This window comes from Diadema antillarum, unplaced genomic scaffold, assembly GCF_040938485.1.
Source record: "Diadema antillarum isolate AM-2024a unplaced genomic scaffold, OU_Dant_1.0 seq00001273_RagTag, whole genome shotgun sequence".
Classification (NCBI taxonomy): Eukaryota; Metazoa; Echinodermata; class Echinoidea; order Diadematoida; family Diadematidae; genus Diadema; species Diadema antillarum.
The window spans coordinates 539,392-554,000 of NW_027272054.1; the positions used below are offsets into that span (position 1 = coordinate 539,392).

The 14,609-nt window shown below is 38.2% G+C and overlaps 1 protein-coding gene across 2 annotated transcripts; it reads left to right on the plus strand.

Annotated features, from left to right (window-relative positions):
- The first annotated feature begins 1,250 nt into the window (after nucleotides 1-1,250).
- Nucleotides 1,251-10,098, plus strand: LOC139745503 (AP-1 complex subunit mu-1). 2 transcript variants are annotated; one of them, XM_071655892.1, is made up of 10 exons: nucleotides 1,251-1,402; nucleotides 2,385-2,541; nucleotides 3,377-3,444; nucleotides 4,237-4,367; nucleotides 4,725-4,869; nucleotides 5,315-5,441; nucleotides 6,171-6,313; nucleotides 7,169-7,399; nucleotides 8,137-8,262; nucleotides 9,199-10,098. In XM_071655892.1, exons 1-10 carry the CDS (start codon nucleotides 1,361-1,363, stop codon nucleotides 9,295-9,297), a joined length of 1,269 nt encoding a protein of 422 aa, XP_071511993.1. In that variant the 5' UTR covers nucleotides 1,251-1,360; the 3' UTR covers nucleotides 9,298-10,098. The 2 variants fall into 2 exon arrangements, with proteins under 2 accessions (XP_071511993.1, XP_071511994.1); XM_071655893.1 differs by having other exon boundaries at nucleotides 6,174-6,313.
- The last annotated feature ends 4,511 nt before the right edge of the window (nucleotides 10,099-14,609 follow it).

The window sequence follows — 14,609 nt, forward strand, 5'->3', positions numbered from 1 at the left end:
CTTTAAAGAAATTGTTGTCACGAAAAGAGTCAATAATTGCACTTTATATGTAAAGTTGAGCATGTAAACGCTCCCAACATTTTGGTCGATAGTGTCAAATCGCAATCTATTATAGTCCATGGTGTGCCACGAGGGACAGTGCTAGAATTGGTCCTTTGTTGTTTTTGATATATCCGATTATAATGATATCATTTTCATATTCACTATTGCTGACAACACTAGTTTATTGCTCTCTCATAAAAACATCTCTACTCTAACATGACGGTTGCAACTCACTGAAATAATAAGAAAATTACTTTTCATTTATTTATTTTTCATCCATTTTCCCCGTTTCCAACAGCTAGAAACACATAAATTTCATCATAATACATAATAAAGGATATAGTTTATAAAATATTGTAAGTATGCGGAAATGCTGGAAATGGGGAGGAATGCTAAAATGCAGTGCTTGTAGGGTGCATTCCCCCACATGATTGATAGACTGATATTGCATACAATAAAAAGTGGATAATCAAAAGAAAGAAAATCAAAGGAATGAAAAGGAACCAGTGGGACTTTGGAAAGAAAGATATTATACAGAGGGGTGAAGGTTCAGGTGCGAGTTTCTTCACTTTGTCTCCCTCTAAAAATTAAATTTGTTAAGATCGCAACTGCTGATCTGTAAATTAACAAACATGTCGGAAAAGAGGAAGTGGTATTTTCCGACATGTTTGTTAATTTACAGATAAGCAGTTGCGATCTTAACAAATTTAATTTGTAGTTTTTTCATGTTTGAATGTGGAAGAATAAGGATTATTGAAAAAAAAAGTGTGCGTGTGTGTGTGTGTGTGTGTGTGTGTATTTGCCAAAGAGATTTTAAATTTCTTTGGTATATGTTTATGGTCTTCATTTTTCATGAAGTTCAGCTTCGTATTTGTATAGGATCCCATTCATAAGCCTGGCTTCTTAAAGGGCCCTAAAAACATTCATATGTAATTCATGTATTTTTTTATGTAGCAATGATTATTTCTTACGTAAACACGGATGTATGCTTGTTTTTGGTTTTTAGTTGAAATTGGAATTGAAATATTGTTATTTCTTACATTCAAGCAGTCTCTTCCTCTATTACTAGTACAAGCTTACCCTTTTGATACATCTGGATGCGAGGTTGCTGGATACGCCGCCGGTCCCACACACACGCCCTCAATTCGGTAGCGGTAATGCATTGTACGTGTGTGTAGTGTATATGTATGACATGACGTGTATTACGTGTGAGGGTTAAGAGTAACAGCGCTTCAGTGAAAGATTGACGGATATCATGAGGAAAATCTTCATATTTTGTTGATTGATTCTCCTTTAAGTTTACCCAAACCAAACCGACATGTCAGTATCTGCCCTTTTCATCCTCGATATAAAGGGGAAGGTAAGATTTCTTTGTTTGTGGTGGCGTGTTTTACGTGGTGATAGATATAGATAGAACATTAGAAGTTGCCAAAATCGGTGACAGTGTGGTGTGAAACCTAACAAACCTTCATTGACTGATTGAGTATAGCCTACTAAAATAGGGGTCTACTTTATACATCATACATAGACACTAAATGCTTATTCTATCATTAATACTCTGTCTAATTAATGACAGTGGAAGGATGAAACAAATCTAGTTTTACAGAATAAGAGATTGACAATCACTTCACTGCACCAACTTCTACTTTGGGTAAAGACTAGTTTACAATGACATGATGGATATTGGTTAGTAAACAAGCAGAAGCACTGACAAGGTATGAAACACTGCAGTTGCAGCCATGCCATGCCCATGGTCATGATGATGGTGGTAACTAACATGGTGGTAGCTCAGCCCTCAGCGGGATGTACCATCAACATCCCATAGACATACATTTGTATGGCATTGGGGGGTCTTGTCCAGCGCAGACTTTATCAGACATAGAAAAATACAGGACATGCATGACCTTGAGTACCCTACATGAATCCATGATCATGATCCAGCCATCTTGACGAGGAAAAAAAAATCTGGCACTGACCAAAGCAAAGAGGCCAAAAGAACAGGTGCCTTCAGTATTCAATTAAACTGCAATGTCAATGATTAATATTTGTTTAGATGTAGTATAGATTCCTTGCAAGTTTCTACCTTTAAAAAGCAAAGCTACATTGTAGTTATTTTGTAAACAAGTACAGTGTAAAAAAAAAAAAACCTACCATTGGTAATCATTCCATGGTCTGAATGTAGAATCTACTGACCTGTATTCCAGTAGAGTGTTCTACTCTGTTTTCTCTCGCCATATTCATGATTTTTTTTTCCTTGTGCTAGTTTTAAATGGTTTAATAGAGTGTGGAAACCTTTCTAGATGCCATTTGATTATTTCATTTCTTCTGCTTCCCCCTTCAAGGTCCTCATCTCCCGAAACTACCGAGGAGATGTTGACATGTCGGCCATCGATAAGTTCATGACCCTGATGATGGACAGGGAGGAAGAGGAAGCGCTGTCTCCCATCATCATTCATGGCGGGGTCAACTACATGTACATCAAGCACAACAACTTGTACAGTATCCTTGACTGGGAGATTGTGTTTGTTTGTTTGTTTGTTTGTTTGTTTACAAGTTTGCTTTTCCAAGAAGGCTTTGTATGCACAAGTATTACTTATAGGACATGTGTAGCCATGAACAAACTATCAAAGCAGGACATTATCTTCATTTCAAATTACACATATTTTTCAGGTTAATACCCACTCCTAGGGTGAGGAAATGTTTTGTGATAACTAATTTGTCCTAAAGTAACCTCATTTCTAATTTTCTGAATTGCTGTGTATGGCTCTGCCTGCAGGCAAGAGTTCCGTAAGTACCCTTCATCAAAGCAAGTATTATGTTAAAGCAGACATGTTTAGTGGGAATGAATTCACCTTTAAATGAGTATAGAATATGGTAAATGTTGAACACATTGTATGTTGCGATATACGTAAAGATATGGGTTAGGAATTTAGTGGGAATCAGAAAGTGTATTGGCTGACGTCAAGTTGAATGGAGGGAATGAGGAATACTTTCCTTCTGATTTGGGCTTTTCACAAGTATCTGAAACATTTGTCTTGGTCAAATGACTAGCAGTGCCTGTAGAGCACTCCCCATTCTGTCTTTCAGTAATATGTCACATATTTCATATACTTTCCTTCAAGGGCTCACTTTTTTTCACGACCCATTATAGAAGAACTACAACTGAAAAGAAAGTTTTACAAATTTAGCATCTTACAGGTGTGATGAAATTTGATTTCATTCATCTTATAGAATGCTGTCATTACATTTTAGCACTGACAAGAGGTATAAGATAGGTATATTATATATCAATAATGTATGTTTATGCATCACAACCTTAACATCGTCGCTCCAGTTGTCACCATTTCGAAGAAAAATGCCAACGTTGCACTTGTATTCACCATTCTGCACAAAGTGGTAGAGGTAAGCGGATCATATCTTTCATCTCTTGGAATCGGTACATGTACATCTCTATTACAATACATGATTTACATTATCTTTGCTGATAGATAAATGGATTACTTGACCATCGATGTGTACAGAACAAGTGTAGGGTATGCCTGTGAATCTTTGAGGCTGTCTGCTCAGTTTATTGAAGGTCTAATCAAGAAGTTCACTCCAGTGTCTGTTGTCAAGTGTAGTCATGATACATACAAGTACTCTCTACATTAAATTCTATATGTGGGATAAATACTCATCTGCAGATGGGTGTTGGCTCTTTCTTATGTTTTCAAATGTTGGCTTGTAGTCTATCATGTATACTGTAGATATTTGTTTTACTTCATGGATAAAAGACATACCCAGTTACTGTGCTTGTTCGATGTTTCTGTTTGTATACTCTGATCTTCATCAGGACAGCAGAGTTTTTGTTGTCCTACACTGAGTACACTACATGCCCTTTGTACCTCCATCAAGGACCATGAGTGTGCATTATGGCCTGCATGTTCAGGAGGAGAGTTCCCAAAGAAGAAAGAGAGTTGAAATTCAGTGTCAATCCTGTGATGCAAGGCATACTGCAGCAGGAATAAGCCCCATGTGCCTGTCCATTCAAAATTTGTGTGATACTTACCAATGGTGTATGAAAAGCCAACTCTACCCAACACTTTCCAAATAGAAAGAAGAACACCAACATTTCCATGAGTAGCATCTCATAGACATTTCAAAAGATGAATGGGATCATTTTCTTTCATTTTATTTCATTTTCATTTGAAATAGGTCTTCATAGAATACTTCAAGGAGATGGAGGAGGAGAGTATTAGGGACAACTTTGTCATCATTTATGAGCTTCTGGACGAGCTCATCGACTTTGGATACCCACAGACCACAGACAGCAAAATCCTTCAAGAGTGAGTGCAAAAAATGTTTGTGTAATAAACCTTTTGTTTTTTGTTCGGCCATTTGCTGGCATAATTTGATAGCGCTAACATCTGGACACTAGATGTCAGTGAATACTGATCATGTCGCTTATAAATGTGTAATCAGCACTACATGATTGTAGTGTTGGTGTGGGATTGTACACATTGTCATGTCAGAGTAAATTTACCTATTTATATTTTGTTGTTGTTTTACTTTTACCTGTTCAAGTTTACAATTGTTGTCTTTTTCTGCGGGTAGAATTATTTCCCATCCTGCGATATAGGGTCTTATACATATTCATGACAACTCTCATAACTGTCCATAACATTCTCCCTTTACACATTTAGATACATCACGCAAGAGGGTCAGAAGCTGGAGATTGCACCCAAACCACCTCCAGCCATCACCAATGCGGTTTCCTGGCGGAGTGATAACATCAAATACCGCAAAAATGAGGTCTTCTTAGATGTCATTGAGTCTGTCAATTTACTGGTAAGCAGCTCTGGATTCATTTCACATTTCCTCTATATCTGTCATTTATAGATGTAAAACATAGTTAGAATGTGGCATATTCTTTTCTTTTTATATTTTAGCCACTTGTTTGGCAGATAGGTGGTGAATTTCTCATGTACTTTTTAGTCCATATTTTTCACTGAGTGTCAAGTTTTGTGAATTTGTATGTGAAGTGGACTTCTCTTTAAAGCAAATAGCTTCAGATCACACTGTGGTTGTCATGTGAAGAAATGTCATGTATGCAGGCAGTGTGCCATTTTCAGACCAAATTCAAAACAGTGCTTGTGTACTTTTTAACAAGACATGCCCAAAATGATGGTTTGTGTGTGCACATAATCTCGTCAAAACCACTAGAACTGCAGTGGTAGCTGGTGGCTGGTGTGTGTACATTTCTTTCTGTTTTTCTCCCTCCTGCGTTCATTAGGTAAATGTCAATGGTAACGTGTTGCGGAGTGAGATCATTGGAGCCATCAAGATGAGAGTTTTCCTCTCTGGGATGCCGGAGCTCCGCCTGGGCCTCAACGACAAAGTGCTCTTTGAAAACACAGGCAGTAAGTGGCGTGTACAAGTCTACTGGCTTCCCAACGCTTTGCTTTATAATCTTGTAGATATACTTGACATATACCGGGTAATGGGATTTAGAGTGTCAATTATTGAATGAATAAAAGGAAACGCTAGTGCAATTCTTTTCTACTCCCGCAATTCCTCGATCTATTCTTGATAATATTTTTGCCAAGGATTTCAGTAAGTCACATTCTGCTGCTCTATTCCAGGTAAGAGCAGATTATGTTTCATATTCAGTCCTTGTTATATTTTGTCTAAATGCATATTTGTGAGAGACAATACCTTCTTGTAGTGATAACAAAGAGAACAAGAGAGAACAAGAAATGATTGCTTGACTGCTAATTGCCTACAAAATCTTAGTGTTGTTTACAAAATGATATGAAAGCGATATGCTAACACGTAGCTCTGCATGTCTCTCTGAATGGTCACCATTGTGTAACAATGTGTATACATGCCTTCACTACAATGTGTACATGGGTATACTAATGCTTTAACACCTGGCTCTCTCTAGCTCAGATTCTGTGTAGTTAGAAAAGCTGTCCTGCAGATTTTTTTTTCTTCAAATTTCTGAACTAACCGGAACACAGCTGCTTTATCCTAGTTTCTTTGTTCTCTTTTTCCTCTCTCTCCATCATCTTTATCTCTTCTCTGCATCATCTGATCTTTCTGCCATTCATCCTGCTCTGCCCGGACACCTCCCGTTCCTTCCCCACAAGGAGGGAAGAGCAAGTCAGTCGAGCTGGAGGACGTGAAGTTCCACCAGTGCGTGCGGCTGTCCCGCTTCGAGAACGACCGCACGATATCCTTCATCCCGCCGGACGGCGAGTTCGAGCTCATGTCTTACCGGCTTAACACACACGTGAGTTTAAAGAGCAATGCTTAAAGTATGTGACAGGTGGTTTCTTTTGTAGCCATGCATGGTGCAAGGCCTTGTTGATGTGATCAGGTGTTTGCTTATTTGGTTGTTGTTGTTGTTGTTGTTGTTGTTGTTGTTGTTGTTGTTGTTGTTGTTGTTGTTGTTGTTGTTGTTGTTGTTGTTGTTGTTGGTTGTTTTGAAACAGGAAAGTTCTAAGAAGATTGTGCTCCAATAGCAGAGGAGAGTGACCCTTGTAAACATGACATGCAAAACTCAGTCTAATATCGAATGTAAGGCTATGCTGAAAATCACAGTATTGGTGGATGCAAATTAGAAAGCATTGCCCTCTTTGTAATGCACAGAATGTGATATGCAAAGACACATCCTTTCTCCTCAGTGCATGGATCATTTCAGAGTCATACATCAATGTACTTTTGCTAGTTAGTACTGCATTATTATGTGAGAGATGGTACTAGCTGTGCATGGCTAGATATGCAAATTCCCACGCATTAGTCATCATGTTGGCAATAAGAAGTTAAAGTCTGAAAAAAAAAATCGTTTTTAAAAATGCATGTTCAAAACGAAAGTTTTCTTGAATGATGAAAAATACTCCTCTCGCTTGATGTTCAAAAGTTTATGGTGGGAGCATGTTTCTTCTTTGAACCAGGCTTGCACATAAATCATAGGTATCTTCATTCATATGTAGGCTTTGGGGCACTTCCAAGACTACCTTTTGGTTTAAACCTTTGTATACTTTGAGAGCCAATCGACACAGAAAACCTCACAGCATTATACACACTGTCCAAAGCCCCTGGCACAGACATGATTAACTGCCTCTCTTCAATGCATTTGTGATAGGTGAAACCCCTGATCTGGATCGAGTCTGTGATCGAGCGGCACTCTCACTCCCGTGTGGAGTACATGATCAAGGCCAAGAGTCAGTTCAAGAGGCGGTCGACGGCCAACAATGTTGACGTCATCATTCCAGTGCCCAGCGACGCCGACTCACCCAAGTTCAAGACAACTGTCGGCTTCGCCAAGTACATGCCAGAGAAGAACGCAGTGGTGTGGCACATCAAGTCGTTTCCAGTGAGTACAGCATGGTGATGTCACATTTCTGGGCCTTCGTTGTTATTACATGGAGAGTTTATGTAGTCACAGGAAAGCTAGCTGAGGTACTCACTCACAGCTTGTTTCTGTGAGTTTTTCTCCACAGAGTATATTAACCATTCATTCTTTATACATAAATTTGACTTTGCATATTGACTACTGTAAAATAAGAATCTTATGGGAAATTAATTTTTCAAGATAGGCCTATAACAGTGAATTTCACTTGATTGATTTTTTTCTGACAGGATGAATTTTGTGCATAAATATCTAGATATCTTCAAAAGTACTCACTTGCTATTTTTCAGCTACTTCAGTTGTGCACGTATTTTTGAAAAATTTTCACATCTTAAAATATTCCTTGTTGATGAGGACTGTTCTTGCTAGACAGTGTACTGACATACTGACAATTACTTTATGTATTACTGTGTATGCACAGGGCATTTACTTTGTCGTAAAGGTAAAGTGATTGATGACTTGTATGAGTGAGAAAAGAATGCAAGTTAAGGTCAGGCAATGTGATAACACTATGTTTATATTTCATGGATATTTAGATGTATTCCTCGCATTGTCTTAGGATATATGGGACATATTTCAGAGGAGATGCAGAATTCCACATATCAAGGATGCATTTCCTTGTGCACTAGTTTTACACTCATATTTCATATCTGCCTCTGTTCACATTTCTGTGTGTTTTAATTTTTCTTCTCTGTGTGTAGGGAGGTAAGGAGTACCTGATGCGAGCCCACTTTAACCTGCCCAGTGTAGCGGCTGAGGAGGCGGAGGGCCGGCCACCCATCAGCGTCAAGTTTGAGATTCCCTACTTCACGACGTCCGGTATTCAGGTGAGACCGTCTTGAACCCGCCCAAACCCCAATGATGCAGGCACCCAAATTTCCTAGCTGTGGAGTCTGGTATTGGCCTTCTTGAATGCTGTTGTTGTTTTTTTATAATTATTACTTGTAATAGAAGGAATGCCTCTTATAGTAAGGCAATATAAAAGTTAGCATTTATTATCATATACCTCATTTGTATTAATATATAATATGTTGTGTAAATATGAGCAGGAAAGCTAGCATTCCTGTTGCATTTGTCCTTTTGCATGTTTAGTATCTAGAAATGAAAACTGGTATTCCCTTGATGAATGTATGCAGCTTCATTTTGCTGTGCTAAGAAAAGAAAGTTGCCAAGTATTTGTTGGATGTAAGCTGCTTTATATGTGGAGCTGTTGTGGCTAAGGGGATAAGGCTATGGGTTGATAATCACAAGGTCCCTGTTAGTTTGAGTCCCCTGGTGATTTGAGTCGCTTTCTGAAGCAGTTTTGCCCCTAGTCAAGGAATTGATACTCATTGCTTTATAGTCCTTTGGAGGGGACTATAAGCTCTCAGTCCTGCAGTGGCATTCTTACAAGCATGTATTGCTTCCTTAGTGGCCATTTAAAACAAATGAATTTTATGCAATTCAGTTCAATTTGTCTGTTTCATATCCATCTGAGAAAAGGGCTGGATACTGTAAAAGTGGATATTTTCGTGCGACTAATTTTTTGCGCTTGGCCGGGTGAGAAGAGTTTGGTGTGTTTTTAATTCCGTGGAATCAAGAACCAAGTACAGGAACATACAGCAAGCAAAAATATTCGCGTACTTTTATTTTCGCGCTAGTTTCTGGTTGCGCGAAATGTGCGAAAATTTCCACTTTTACAGTAGCCCATATTCAGCTGCACTAGCTGGTCACTACAGCATGGTCAACCCAGTTTTCTTTCTTTCTTTTTCCTTGTATCATAGGTTCGCTATTTGAAGATCATAGAGAAGAGTGGCTACCAGGCTCTGCCATGGGTGAGGTACATCACACAGAATGGGGACTACCAAGTCAGAGTACAGTAGGGAAATGATGTATCAAATTCAGCCAACCAATCGCAGGACTTCTCTCAGACATCTCGGTACCGATGCAAAGGAGGACAGCCAATGGGAAAAGGCATTTCATTCTGTCATAGTGTGAACCGAATAGCCAGAGAGATGATCAGCACTAGCATTCCCAGACCACTACTGTGGGAATCTCCCAGATCAGTGAGCATGAGTGTTGATGACACTGTACACCCTAGACATTATACATTAACCCTTTTTGTGCTTTGAGTGCAGATTGGCACAGAAAACCCCCATGGCATTGTACACAGTGTCCACAGTCCCTGGCACAGAAAGGGTTAAGAAATGATAGCAGAAGAAACAAGCAGCACGTTTTCAAGTGATCCACTTGTTTCTCCAGCCACAGTCACTACGTTGTATCTCTCAATTCTATGCTGTTCTGCCCCTTGAGCATGCGTCTGTTAACACAGTAGATAGTAACTGTATGGTGGGCTTGGCATAGTACTATGCTTGTTGTCACAAGTGTATGATAGCTAGATGTAACCCTTCCCCCTTCAACTTGCAACAATCCACACATCTTTGAGGAATAGAGACGTCAAGCATCCGTACCTTCACGTTGCTGATGAACATTTTCGGTTTTAAGGTCATTAACCCACAGTTAAAACACATGCAGGCACAACAGCGTAATGCCTGCCCAAGGTCGATGTGTGTCCACTTCTCACATCACTGGAATGGCAGATATGGCAAACTGCTGAAAGTCATCGAGGCCTGGCATTGAGAGAAGTCTTTAAAGTTTGTTTCAAGTACTCATGATAGATTGATATATGTTATCTGTTCTTTTTTTTTTTTTTTTGGTCTTCTATATTTCACGATTTGTAATGCATTTATGTGCTGCTTTGCCGCTACCTGCAGTCACACTCATGCTTGTCTGCGATGATCACTTCTTCTTTTTTCAACATCACAAGTGTAGAGATTCTTCTTGATAAACATTTTCTTGCTGCTATAAAATGTGTATTCTTTATATCAGTGGCACCCACCCTACTTTTGTCAGTGACTCTGTTCACAGATAGAAGTTGTTCCTTTTTGTCCCGCTACTCATAATGACCAGAGAGATGTAAATTAGCATGTCACAGGTCAGATGGTGTCATAACATGTAGCCAGATACTTTTGATTCATGTAGAACAACAACAAAAATATGGAGATATAACAAAGTTGGAATTTTTTTTTTCAGAATTCTGCGTGACCGTGATACCAGCTTAAATTAATCGGGTCATCCACCGTAATGACATAAATCGTCAAACTGCAACAGCATGGTTGACATGCATTTCCAAACCCTTTGTATTTTTCAGTGTTATCTACAATCTATCCATATCCACATTTTAACATCATAAGTCAGGATGAGCTTTGCTTGTGCTGGCCATAATAAATATTTATTCATAGACAGTGCTTTTGTATAGCAATTTCAGCTAATGATACTACCCTGTGTTGATGCCATTTTACAGTACCTACATATATTTTGTGCAAGCCTTGTTTACATCATGGCCCATAGTACTGTTTTGTTATTGATGCACAAGATTTGCCCTGTAAGGAGATATGACATGATGTCTAAAATGTAATGAAATAAACACCTTAATTTTGTAATGGTTAGGTGGTGGGGATGAGGAACAGTGTGTGAATAATGAAAATCCACTCCGCATCAGTGTCGATGGTGTCCTATAATTTTAGATACATCGTGAATGATGCTATTGCACATTGCGTTGGCAAGTAAATTTACTCGAATCTAAAAAAAAAGTGTATTTATGGGAGAATGCTTGATCACCAAATATTGCACTTCATGTTACAGTGTATGTCCCTGTCTCAATAAATGTAATGTCAGGGGATATCGGCCAAAAAAAAAAAGGGGGAATAAATAGATAAAATAAAACCTAGTTTACAATGTATGTGCACTGATCAATGTCGGGGAAAAGACAAAAAAAAATCATGTTATCACACAACTACATGTAACATAGAGTAAAGCTGTGCATTTTTGCCCAGGTATTAGTCACAAAGTCTGCTTAGCAGTCACAAGAGTGTTCCTTTAAGCTCCTGTCCATATCATATGTGCATATTGTTTTCCGTTTGTCCAGGCTTTTGTGCATGTTTTTGTGACAAAGAGTTAGTATTCTTATAGAGTCATTTATATACAAGCTTATGTTGACCATGGCTAAAGTATCTACAGAGCTGCCAAGTTTCACTGAACATGTCGGAGGCTCCTCATAAAACGTCTGACATCTTGTCAGTCCTGACAAAGAAATGTAAAAGCCTTCTTGATTCGGGAATGCTTTTTTGCCTGTTGAGATTCATGTCGTAATTACCATGTGGTACCTAATAATCAGAGACTGCTTTAAGCGGGAACCCAGCTTTGGTGGGAGAAAAACTTGGATCCCGACCCCTCCAAATGAAGCAGGGACCACTGGACTTTCTAGTATCTCCCCGTTTACTCTTCAGAACTTCCCAGACTTTGGTTTTGTTAATGTTGACGGCCCTGTAACTAAAGACATTATGAATAATTATGTAATGTCAGCTCACACTGTATGTATTTATCATTCGTTTCTCTACTATCTTCACCAAAGGTCACTAACATAATGTAAAAGTTTGGCTCTGATATGATCTGTCATAAATGCCAGCAGTTATCTCATATAGTCTACAATAAATAAGATGGCATGATGTGTTTCCTCCAACCCAGGCATCATAATGCGCAGAACATATACTACAGTGCAGGTCTTCAGGTGAAACAAACCACACTGCAGCTTGTAAGGTTTACAGTGATGCATATACACTACAACCTGTAGTGACATACACAATTTACCTCCCCAAAAGGGAGGTCACTTCTGTAAAATGGAGAGGACAATGCACTTACTTGTACGATGTAAACTCCTGATTGAATCATTCTTGAAATGTTGGCCTTCCTAATCCAAAAGTCCATTATTCTTTTTCTATTTTTCTTCTTTTTTTTTTTTTTTTTGTCTGGATGTGATCAAAAGATAAATGTGTACTACTATCAGATGTAATAAATTTTGAATCATAGAACATTATAGATGTTTGTTGTGTGATGGACTTATTCTTGATTTGTTAACTTACTGTATACGCCAAATATTTCGTGAGGTTTTTATTTTCACGAATTTCGTGAGTCAGGTGCTATTTGCGAAATTAAAGACACACGAAAATATTGACTCTGATTCTGATGTGGATGTGACTTACGCGTGTACATTTCTCCGTTCAGTACAGGACTCCATGATCGCGAATTTAACCACTCATGAAATCGTCAGGAATTCCTGATTCGCGAAAAATTTACACTCGCAAAGTATATGGCATATACAGTACCCATTTATTCTCTTTGCTATCATCACCCACCCCCCCCCCCCCCCCACACACAGACAAACACACACACACATGCATAAAGGCAAGGTAGATACATTTTTTCTTATTGTTAACTGTTTATAAAATACTGCCCAGAGTTTATTAAAGTATGATCATCACTGTTGGGCTGTGTTAACTTGACATTTGCTGTCGTTCAACCTAAACTGCATGAAATGCAATGGTCCTGTACTTGCTGGCCTATATCAAGTGTTTAAAACCTCATAATCATTTATCCTCCACAATTGACTCTAAAGGTACCCTGAGGCTGCGACGCCTCCAGCACGTTAATAAAGAAATAAATAAAAAAGAAAAAAATTGTTGTAATTCACAATCAAAAAGGTAAATAAATCATTCTCAATGTGAAGAATCTGGCAAACCCAATTTTGCAACGGAGAGTGCATTTAGTACCAGTAACTGATTATTTGTTCTTCGATTTATCGTGCAGAGCAACAAACTGGTTCTCACAGTCATGCTTTGATAGTATGTGCATTTTTGTAAATATATTTCCCCTTGTGTGTGTGTTTGTTTTTGTTTTTCTGTGCATCAACATCTTTTGATCTGAAGAGCGTGGAAGGCGAAGCCCTGATGATGACATAAGCACACAAGATTACACACACAAACACATACTCTCAGAAGTTATCACGATGTTAACTATTAAATAGTGGTTAACACGCAGTGTTGCAAGAGTCAAATCAAATCAGGGAGGTGAGGCGAACCTAATCCTGAAATGCAACCAGGGCCCTGTTGTATAAAAGTTGAGATCAAACATGAAGTCACGAAATTAGACACGAGTCTCTGAATACTCAATTCTGATTGGCTGATACCTAACTTATGTTTGAGTTCCATACATAAACTATGATTGCATCTTCTTTTTTTTTTTGCAACAGGGCTCAGGAAGCCGAAGCCACAAAAAGCTCAGCAGACACCCTTCCCCCATATCCCACATGCTTTCCCAAAACAACACACACACACACACACACACACACACACACATACAGGTGTATCACGATTCATCAACCATTGAAGTAGCATATTTCTGCTGTCCCTAACAGCAACAATTTCGAAATACATATGAAGAGTTTGTTCGCAAAAACCGATAAGTCCATACTTGCCAAATGGAAATATATGCGATTAAAGGTCAAGAAAAATAAAGAGAATAATAAGAACATTTTCGCTTCTTTTGACCATAACTTCAAAAATTTACCTTTATATGTAGTGACCAATATATCATTTAAAAGGTATTATTTAGTACTTTATGACATAGACCATACTTCAAAATCTTCAAAAATGGACTTATCGGTTTTTGCGAACAAACTCTTCATATATTTTATGTACCAATGGTGACAGATTGATTGTAGCATTAAACTGCATTTATTATATCAAGGCTGGACTGACATTGAAGAAAATTAAGCAACATGTACAGATTTACAATATTATCTTGTCATCCCAAGACCATTACTGTCTCCTCAAGAAAGAAACAAAATATAAATCAATATTCCATTCGCAAAAATCATAGATTTTGTTTTTAACCTCACATTTGAGCATAGTACCTTTCACATTAACCTTCACATTAGCCTTCACACAAGCATCCTTCAAAGAAAAGGAAATCTTTCTTTTTGGTATCATGGATGGAAATCATTTGGGCATGATTTAAACTTTTGCTCAAAGCATGAAAAAGTTGACAATTTTTTTCTATCACTTTGTAATTCATAAACTCATAAATGTGGCTTCCATGCCCACTCTTCACAGAATAAAAAAAAAAAAATGACATGCAATTTGAGCCATTCAAAATTACACAGGGTAGATAAATCCTATATAGACACCTGATGTTCACATGCAGTATTTGTTTTCTAAAATGTCAACTCATGTGCAAAACACATCTTGATCGTTGTGAACCATGTCACTATTTCAAGATAAGCAATATCCAAAAACAC